The sequence below is a fragment of the Thermobia domestica genome, chromosome 13 (assembly GCF_964235325.1).
Source record: "Thermobia domestica chromosome 13, izTheDome1.hap1.1, whole genome shotgun sequence".
NCBI classification, from domain to species: domain Eukaryota; kingdom Metazoa; phylum Arthropoda; class Insecta; order Zygentoma; family Lepismatidae; genus Thermobia; species Thermobia domestica.
Genome location: NC_137466.1, coordinates 15,940,724 through 15,951,369, shown reverse-complemented (window position 1 = coordinate 15,951,369; position 10,646 = coordinate 15,940,724). Strand labels below are relative to the sequence as shown.

The 10,646-nt window shown below is 34.6% G+C and overlaps 1 protein-coding gene across 2 annotated transcripts in view; it reads left to right on the top strand.

Annotated features, from left to right (window-relative positions):
* Positions 1 to 502: 502 nt before the first annotated feature.
* LOC145668026 (trypsin-1-like) overlaps positions 503 to 10,646 on the top strand; it is a 103,483-nt gene continuing 93,339 nt past the window's right edge. For both annotated transcript variants that reach the window (XM_081735495.1, XM_081735494.1), the window contains exon 1: positions 503 to 659. In XM_081735495.1, coding sequence (XP_081591621.1) covers positions 539 to 659 — 121 coding nt within the window. In that variant the 5' untranslated portion in view covers positions 503 to 538. The remainder of the gene's footprint in view (positions 660 to 10,646) is intronic.

Sequence of the window (10,646 nt, the reverse complement as noted above, 5' to 3'; positions counted from 1 at the left end):
TGATTAGGTGTTTACAAACCATTCATTTATCTGACACAATTAATATAAACTGGAATAAGATATTCATAATTATAAACACACCGTTTTGTACTACTTCTATTTTATTTTGTAGCAGAAAATTCTTTTCCCGTTAGAAGTTAAAAGTTATGGATATGAACCTTACAATATTAAGGTTTTGTAAGAAGAAGTACTAATAAATGTGAAGTTAGAAGATAAAGAAATGATTATGAAATGCTTCATTTCATAACATTTACGTCAACAAATAAACTCTATTGCATTTCTAAATCACAAAGCAAAATATCAGTTGATGCAAGATGAATGTGTTGTTTTGAAAATGTGGATCAGTAGTGTTTAGGTTGTATGATTTTGTGAAGGTCAAATCCAAGATAAGAGAACCTTAATGACAGTATAAACTTTTCTCCAACACTAGAAAGAAGAAAATATTCTGTTAATTTGAGGCATTAAAGCTGATAAAATATCGACTGTACAATTTAAAGTAGTTTTCCTCATAGGAAGACAAACATATTATATACTAGCCATGTGGGTGTTTCTTCACATTGTTGTTTTGTTTAATTCGTTAACCAAGATCAGTTGTCATCGCTCACAAGAAATGTTTAAAATAATTGTAGGCCTCTGTTGTCTGGTTTTCATACTCCAAGGTAGGTCTAGAATTCGTCATCCAATTTTCTACTCTTCGCTGCCCTAGAGATCTATTTGTAAAATTCCAATGATCCACTAACAAATGTGATATCTTTATAACGTTGGGAGTGATATTTTTGACAAGACTGAATTTAATGATCTTTGTTTCAACAGGATTCCTCAGTGTAGGTCCAATCGTAATGTAACATTGAAGTTACGACAATAGATTTTCAGTTATTTCTTTTAACTGTGCAGGAAAAAAATTGGTGCACAGATTTGTTAAAAATTTATTATCAATAGATGTATACTTAATTATGGTGATTGTGAAGATTTCAACGAATTCACACGTTTCATTGCCTTACATTCCGAAGAAGTGCTTTTTGAATCTCAGTACTTTCGTGTGTTAATACGTTTGTCCCCACGTAAACATGTTCAATCAAATACAGGACATATCGTTTCATGAATCCGCACAACATTTTAGATTTAAGGCTTTTGTAAGATTCTTCATGGAGACTGAATTTCCTTTGTATCCTCTAAGGTAAAGGTAGTTTAGTTTACTTATGAATGGAAAGAAAAAATGCATTTTTCAGAAACAACTCTAACTATTTTCTATATATCAGTATTTCATTAAAAACCCTACTGTGGTATAAGTCATTTATCTGGGAAAGATTCATTATCTGGGGTACTTTATTAGTGAGAGTGACTTCTTTTCGGATGTTAAAAAAAGACCCTCGCAACTATCTTCGTTTCTCAGAAACAAATGTTATATTAACAACGTGACAATATGAAACTTGGTTTGTTGTGAATAATCTCAAAAGAGTAGTTTATTTTCGGGGCTGAGGACTTTTTCGAAAGACTCAAAAACGAATTCGTCGATTTTGTTCATAATTATAAATAAATCTTTAGTTAATAACCTGACAACATGGCATAACTTATTTGTTCTGAAGAAATCTACTTTACTTTTGAAGTCTGAGTTCTCTCGGACGATTTTCTCAAAAGCTACAAATGATGTTCGAATTTCATAAACAAATATTCCATAAAAGACGCGCCCGGGACTTTTTCTATGAATTACTAGGTAGTGAAACATCATTTTATAATATTCCTAGCTTTGATTACCCGTTTCGTTGGGTAGAAATAATAACTTTAAGTGCACAGCTGCTTATGCCATGTGTTTGGTAGAAATGACAGTAAAAATTAAATATTACTATTTTGGACTGAATTTGGATTTAAGTGTCACTCTTCATCTCAGCGACTCTGAAAACTATAGATTCCACACTAATATCGGTCAATTTGTGTCATTTTAAAATATCTCCACCTCTCCTAAGTTACACTGTCAAAGTGAAATGACGAAAACACTCCCAGGCCCGAATCTCTTCTATGTTGAAAATTTGATCGAGATCGGTCGTATGGTTCAAGAGTTATTAAGTCTTATTTATTTTTATGTATCCCCCTTCCTTCTCCTTCCCAATTTGTACTACAGACACTCCCACGTCCGAATCTTATCAATGTTGGAAATTTAATCGAAATCGGTAGGTTGGTTCAAGCGCTGCGAAGTCAACAACATAGTCACTTTATATTTTTGTATGTATACACTAAAAGACTGTATTTATTATTTCTGAATGTAGGGCTTTAATTAACTCTCACCGTGGTGCCGGAAGTATTTTCCAGTTGGGGCGTGACAAAATGCTTTTGAACTGTTGTCTTGAAAATAGGCTCGGGAATGTAACATAGGTAAGATGATACGAATATGTGTTCGTAATGTAACAATAAGTGGATTTGGTTGGACAATAATAATAATAATAATAATAATAATAATAATAATAATAATAATAATAATAATAATAATAATAATAATAATAATAAGTAAGAATTAAGCAATGAATTTGCAAAGACATCGACAGCAACTTGTTTGCCAGTGACCACTGTTTTCTATCAACGTTGGGTTTACTCCATTGTTTGTGGCTTACAAGAAAATGGTCCCAACTTCACACGTCCGAAATGGACGAAATTTCGTATAGATACTAATTTGAGGTTGGTGAATAACGTGGAAATTGTCATTGGATTTGTTTTTGCGTAGTTTACGAGATATACAGTTTGATGCGAAACAGAATGCAACATAAGACAACTATGTAATCCAAGTTCGAATTGGACGAAATTTCTTATAAATACTAATTTCAGTTCGGTGAATAACGTGGGAATAGTCACTCGATTCGCTTTTGCGTACTTCACGAGATATACAGGGTGATGCAAAACAGAGTGAAACATAAGACAACTATGTAATCCAAGTCCGAATTGCACGAAATTTCGTATAGATATTAATTTGAGGTCGGTGAATAACGTGGGAATGGTCATTCGATTCGCTTTTGAATACTTTGCTAGATATACAGGGTGATGCGAAAGTAAAATAGCATAGAAGCATTCTGTAATTCACCAGTATACAGCGATGAAAAGCCACACGTGGATGTCAAAATGAATATGCGGAATCTCATGGCGATAATGAGGAACGCAGTGGTGTCGCAGGAAAATCTCCCGTTGAGTAAAGGAGGTTCCACATGGAAATGAAAGGAGAAACACTGTTCGATGTTGAGATCCTGGAAAGAAATACGAGTCTTTGAGGACACACGTCTTTGAAATCTCACTGTTTACCACCTGCAGTAGCACCTTGAAATGCCAACATTAGAACAGAAACTGGGTCCCAGCGACTGTGAAGTAAACAGTAATAGACCAAGTTTGAAAAAAAAAAAAAAAAACTCACATGTTCGCTTGCGGCACGCCGCACCTCGCTTGTCAATGTCGCTTGCTATGCATGTCAGACTGTCGCTCTGCATACACGATTCAAATATAGCAAGTTTCTGTGTTACCTACGGACAGCAGGTTCATACGACAGGCTAATCCAAGTACATTCGAAATCACCGTTGGAGATGCGCACCCCGATCACGTGCAGCTGACGAGTGACGTTGGGCCTGACCCCTTGCAATTCATATACTCTGAGATTTGTACAGTAACGTGTCATCGTTCGGAGGCTCACTACTTTTTAGACTATCTCATATAGTACAACAAATGGACATGCACAAATGCCAATTAAGTTGAATAGGAAAAGCTTCGCTACACTTGTTTCGATTATTATTATTATTATTATTATTATTATTATTATTATTATTATTATTATTATTATTATTATTATTACACTGTTGTGAACAACTTATGAACGAGATAGATAAAATAACGTAAAATGTTGCTTATTCGATGGAAATGAATGAAAGCCTAGCAGCACGTTTAGAGAAGTGTCTCCCACGTGTGTAATGGAACATTACAATTTAATGTAATGATATTTTTGATGGGAGGGTCCCAGAAATTTTTGCACCGACTGTACTTCCTATTTAGCAAAAATTCCTTTCGATCCATATAAGTTATTTAATTTGTTCGTTATTTTATTCCAAGTTAACATGGAAGACGGTAAAAAAAAAAAAAATTCTTTAGAAATCATATTTTGGGGATTCATATCTTTATTTATATATTAACTAATTATAAATCTCATATATGCATATTTTAAATGGACGATTACAAATCTCACGGTGTCAGTGCTATTCAGAAATATAGGCCCACCATTGAATGGAAGTTTTAGAATAATTAACCAATCTAAATTTTGGCACAATATTTTAGATTCTCCTCACCCCTCTTTTGGTACCAATGTCCATCTAAAGATCCGGTTCAATCCAGATTTTACCATTTTTTATTCGTTTTAAATACTCCACCGCCAAAAAAGCTTTACTTTGATTGGTGCAGTTACCCACGCTACATATTAAGGCGCGATCGTCTTCACTCTACATCGCCCAGAAGAATAGTCAAGATGCGTGTCTGATCCGCCAGCGAATTGAGAGGATTTGTAGCAGAATAGCCGATTAAAACAGGTAAATTGTATCTCCAGGTCAAAACTACATTAACCCGGAAGTACAGGAGCTAAAATGTTGTAAATCTTAATAGTTAAAACAGACTAGGGTCCAGTGAAATATAGCCAGAACCACAGGACGCCATGCCGGATGTAAACAAATAGTGTGGGCAGGTTCGACATTTAAGTGCGGTTAATTTGGTGTGATAAAATCTTCATTTGCTTTGACTCAGTAAATTCAATTCAGTGATTATCCTTTTCACCCCTCCCAATATCATTTACAGTCAAGACCTGTCCGTTTAGTAACTTGTTGATATAGATAGTAAGTGATTTTTCTTACTAACCCACATGGCGGTATTTTGAGTTTCGCAATCTTTGTAACATTAGAATGATCGCTTAGGTTAACTTTAAGGGCTCCTGTTTTCATCCCGAATTGGGATAGCTTCCAGTAGGGATGGGCTAAATATTTAATTCTCTAGGTTTCCTTCCCTTTTAGGGAGGGGAACCTCTAAATTAATAGCTTTAGTATGTCCCCCTGGAACACGTTTTGACCAGTAGCTTATAGAATATCATGAGTTAATCAGGACCAATTGGTTCAGTTTTCACTGTCCATTTCCTTCCTCTACATCAACTAGAGCCGATTTGAACAAAAATGGTAAACTCTGATGAGTTCTATGTGTGTTAAATAGATAATAAAATTAATGGTAGTGATGATTAGTATGTATTAGCATGATATGTCTTGTAGTTTAAGTAGTATGTGTGTATTCGTAATGTAGTAAACATTTTCTTGTAGTAGTAATTGTGGTAGTGAGTGAAGGGGAGCGTGAGATAATTAAATATGGACAGTGTGGTATTTACTCTTCGATTTTCGTATTCCGTCATTGAATGAACTTATAATCCATATCTGAAAGTGAACATAATATAGTACAATAATTCAGTGTACAAGGTCACATTTCGTGGTTTACAGTTCGATCAAATAGTTACTAGCGCCCTTGTGTCGAAATTTAGTACTATCAGTCGTGCATATTTTACCATTGAACCCAGTTAGTGATTTAGATTTCACAAAATTGACCTTTATTTTCGAATTAAAACCGAGTAAACACAATTTCCGGCCCATATAAACAGATAGTTGGATAATGTGATTTGACACTTTAATATTCTGAAAACTGCGACATTCTGTGTAATCCAGTAATGAAAATATTTAAGTAAATAAACTATGCATGGATTCTTAACCGAAGTCAGCCAATGTGATGCTATTTCCGTTCTGAAATTAAGATATTGAATTCCAATTCTTTTCTTGTAGTTGCAGAATAATTTTCATTGTTGCTGTCAGAATGCTATCACATTCAGCAATATTATCGCGCATATTTTATTTTTTGTGAATATTTCTATATACAGAATTGTTTTAAAACAGCTGCGAAGTAAGATATAGGATGGTTTGTGTGGCAAAGAAGTCTTGGGTTCGAGTAATGTTTCTTGCGTGTTGGTCGGGACGCGATTTATAGATTTTTTAAAATATATGATGAAATGAATGAATAGTTCGGGCATAGATAGAAGAAACAGGGTGTCTAAAAAGAATACTGCGTTGTCAGAAATTAATAAATATATGGATAAAATGGTAATATAAGTGAGAAATAAATGTAGTGTAGTAAAAGAGAATAGATGATAGGACACCCGTATAGTGTATACATGGGCCCAGTGTATTTTAGCCATATGTTGATATATATAGATGAAACGTAAATGTGTGGTGAGAATCGTTTCGAGTTCTGACCTCCACGCCGAGACATCACTCGACAAGGTAGGCGAGTTATATATCAGAATGATTTATTCCTTCGTAGTTGAGTATGCCATAACAGTAGTATTTATTTATAACAATCTCGTCTGACAGCAGGGTAGGGATAGCATCATGTAATGGCTAACTAAATGTAATTGTTCATCGATCATGATACCAAATAGTTGGTGTTGGGCTGTTGTGAATTATGTTTACAGTCGGTTATGAAAGAGAAGATCCTATGACTCTGAGATTTTTTTTCTTCATATTACGCTACCATACAGTGTTTGTAGACTGAATAGGACAGACGGGGCAAATCAAATTAATATCTAGGTCATTAGCGTACCCGGATGTCGACCCCTAGTCCCCTTAAGTATTTTCATTTCTTTTCTTAGTTTAATTAGATGAGGGAAATTAACGACATCCCAGACTGTGGCATGTCTGCGCAGGGTAGCTATCGGTGATGTTTTGGTAATTGACATCACCGATCCAAAATTCAGTTTATTTATTTTTTTTTATTTTGGTAAATTACTAATTAGGGACATCTTAGCTATTTTTTTCCTCTAATTTCATTACTATTCTGGATTATTTTACTTTCCGAGAGGTCGGATGATTTTTTTCCTTTTTGAAATTCTAAATTAACGCCTTCTCTAACCTTCCGGTGGATTTCCGGGATCTCCAAGGACTCAACCGGATACAGCGAGGAGGGGAATTTCCTTAAAGCTTTCGTCTTTCTGAAAATTCCCTTGCGGGCACAGACTAGTTGTGTGTTTGGAGATAACTTTTGAGTTTACGTATTTAAGTAAACCACCCCCTTTTGGCATAAAAGAGAATATTTGGTTATAGTATTTTGTATACGCAAATTCGACCACTTATCTTTCGTAGTTGTAGTGTTCTGTCTCCTCTCTTCTACCTATTCTTTCTACTCCTTCTCTAAAGTTTTTTTTTTAAATTTTCAACCTTCCCCCCCGATTTTGAAAATATAATATATGAATGAATTAATGTATATATATATATTTTTAAACCGAAATGACCAGCTGAGACATCTCGAGACACGATTCGTTTGATGAAATAGTTAGGGACTGGGTTTACATTATATTTGACCCATCGCCGAAGTGAGTAACGATTCGGTACACCGTAATTTCCACTTTCATTCCTTCACCATTGTCCGTCTGGGATTCTTTTTGATCCAGTGGTCACTTTCCATTTATTTGATTTCCGTGAATGTTGTTGTAATATTGGGCCCAAAGTTAAGATAAAAATTGTTCGGTTTATACATGTTCATGTATTTAAGAATGTGCTCTGTTCCGTGCCTGCCTCACAGTTTTTTTTCTTTCTTTGATCTACTCTCCAATTGAATATGTGAAAATTTAAAATTAATAGACGCGCGGTATAAAGGAAAATAATATTTTATGATGATATGTCGGAAGTTTTGTTTCTTGGTGTAATGTTGCAACCTTCTTGGACAAATTATTGTTGGGGTTATGTAATTAAATGTGTGCGCGTGTATTGAAAATATATATATATATATATAGAGAGAGACGTCGAAATGTAAATATGTATGAAATATAGAATATTAAAGTGAAATGTAAAATGATAAATTTATAATATGGATATATGTAAGAGCACCGCATCTGCCCCATACGTTTATTGGTTGCCATGGGTCTTAAGTAATGTTTTCCGACGAATGGAATGATGTAGCCTAATTTTCTTTTTAAGAATACCGCCGCGAACTTAAATAATTTTCTTTGTTCTGAATAAATGTAACTAGTGATCAGTAATGTAAACAGTTTCAATGCCATGCAGTTCAAAATAACGGCAGGTCTAAAACGTAATCCAATCCCTCAACAAATATTATCCTTTAGTGATCAACCAGAAATTTCTTTTTTTGGAAAGTGTACCTAGAATCCCCCCTGTTTTCCAGTGTGTATCCTATGACTTAACCAGTGTTTGCCACGATATAAATCACCATAATCCTCCCAACTATTGAAGATCTCAAATATGAATACTATGAATAAAAGTTATAAGTAATTCACGAATAAAGTGTTATGATGTGTTCCAGTGATGAATGACTAACTAGTAACCTTTAGTTATTAAATAATGAATTCAAAAATGGACTGAACCAAGAGGAGAATCCTCCTCTGACCAAATGTTGTCGTTGAAATCCCTAGATGGATGGAATTTTCAGTATGCAAATACAGCTACAAACTGGTAGTTCGTGTATACTGGACAAATGGTTATTATAAAGCAATATATATGTGTATAAACATAAACTAAATTAAATCGAGCGAAATGTGTTGGACACTACCTTTAGTGCATTAACAGTGATCTCGAATGCTCGAGTTTGATATACGCTACAGGACGTATAAGGATACTTTTTTTTAATGTCTCGACATGAGATAGAGACTCATAAAGATTTTCATTATATATAAAAGTTTTTTTTCTTTCCTCTTTGTTCAATTTTTTTAATATAAATATGAATGTCTTCTTCGTTTATGTTGTGAAGTATGAATTTGATTTAGCATGCCTAAAACGTGGTATATGTAATTATATTAATTTTTTTCTTTCTTTCTTTCATGTAATTATGTAATTATATTATTTTTTTTCTTTCTTTCGTCAATGTAATTAAATATATGAAGCTAAATTCCAAGAAATGACTTATGAATGTATAACTTTATGTATTCCGTTGACCCATAACTAAGAAATTGTTCTTTCAATATTTTTTTTTTATTCTTTATTCTTTTCCTCCATTAATGTAATAAATATTATGTAAAATCGTAGCTAGATGATTTTCTTTAACGATATATACACTGTCCTGTGTGAGCGAGCGTGTGAATGTGTGTGTTAAGGTAAATAACCGAGGTCATGAAAGACCGCTACTAACAAATTTAAAGTCGGCTCTAGGAGTGAAACCAAAATAACAGGATGAGCCAGAAAACGACATTTTTTCTTTCAGAGAAATTGAAACTCCTGTTGATGCAATATATACATATATTGAGTTGATAACTTTTTTTTTTCTTCGGCTAGTTCATATGTGGGGTCGATCTCAGATTACGGAGTTCAGATACTGGATAGTTATCAATTATTGTTTGAGATTAAATTACAAAGAATTAAATTCCATTTTTCTCCACACCTGGACTGGGTTTGGGCAACCGATCGGAGCGGTTGCTTGGATCCAGGTCGGGGTTGCATGTATGAACATGTGTCTCTTCCAAATCACTTCAAAATTTATTCTCCACTAATAGTATTTGGAATGATTTACCGGATAATAACCATTCGAGTTCATTACTATATCTCCTAAATCATCCAGTAATCCATTCTCCTTTAAAATCCTCAATCTTTCCTTTTCCTTTTCTTTTCTTTTCTTCTTCTTCCTACTTCTTTCCCCTCCTTTCCCTTCTCACTCTTTCTTTTCTTATTTCTAACAAAACTGAAAACGGGGTCGTGACTGGGAGTAGTCGCTATCAGCACGGTCAATAAATTCGTTTCGATAAGTTTCTTCTGAAGTCCGATTTGGGATAATTACCTCTAAAATGAATATATACAGAGAGACTAAGAATAATAATATAATTTATTCAAAATTTACTCTACTAGAAAATATTTATAGTTTCAATTAGTAGTAGATATTTCATTATCACTCTTTTGCTAAGTTCAGGCGACTCCTCCTTCAACCACGATGTTAGTTATCACGGCCCTAATTCGTTTTCACGTGCACAGAGAACAAGACGTTGCATGACGTGACGTCAGCTTCACCAGTGGTGCCCACCCCCCTCATGTCCATGACGCACCCCCCCTCAATTGTCTATCCGTATGTGTTCTTCCATGAAAAAAAATCTTTTCGATTAATTTTTACACCCTCTCAAACATATTTATATAGATTTTTAACCCCCCCAAAAATTTCAATGACGCAGTTTGCGTCATAACCCCCCCCCCCTTGTGGGCACCCCTGGCTTCACCGTAGCGTTGAATATATGCTCTCGAACACAAAGCATTTGAATGAAAGGGATAATATAGTGTGTGTCAGTCAGAGAGTTGTTAAGGTGCACACTGATGCAGTTACCGGTAGCATCATAGCTTGGAGACTCCATATGAGGACGGAACTAATAGAAAAGAAGTAATAGACGGAACTAAATCTGGGGAATAAGGAGGATGATTTAGACATTCAAGGTTGCGTTTGTGCACGCATTGTCATTTGTGTTTGCAGTATTGATGGCCAGATGCATTCACCAGAAGGTACAGAATTCATTTTTATTTTCGTTGCACTTTCAATTTGTCTTTCAGTTTTGTGAGTAATGCAGAGGTTGTGCAATAAATGTCTGACTCTTCAGCACGTAGTCTATCAGTACG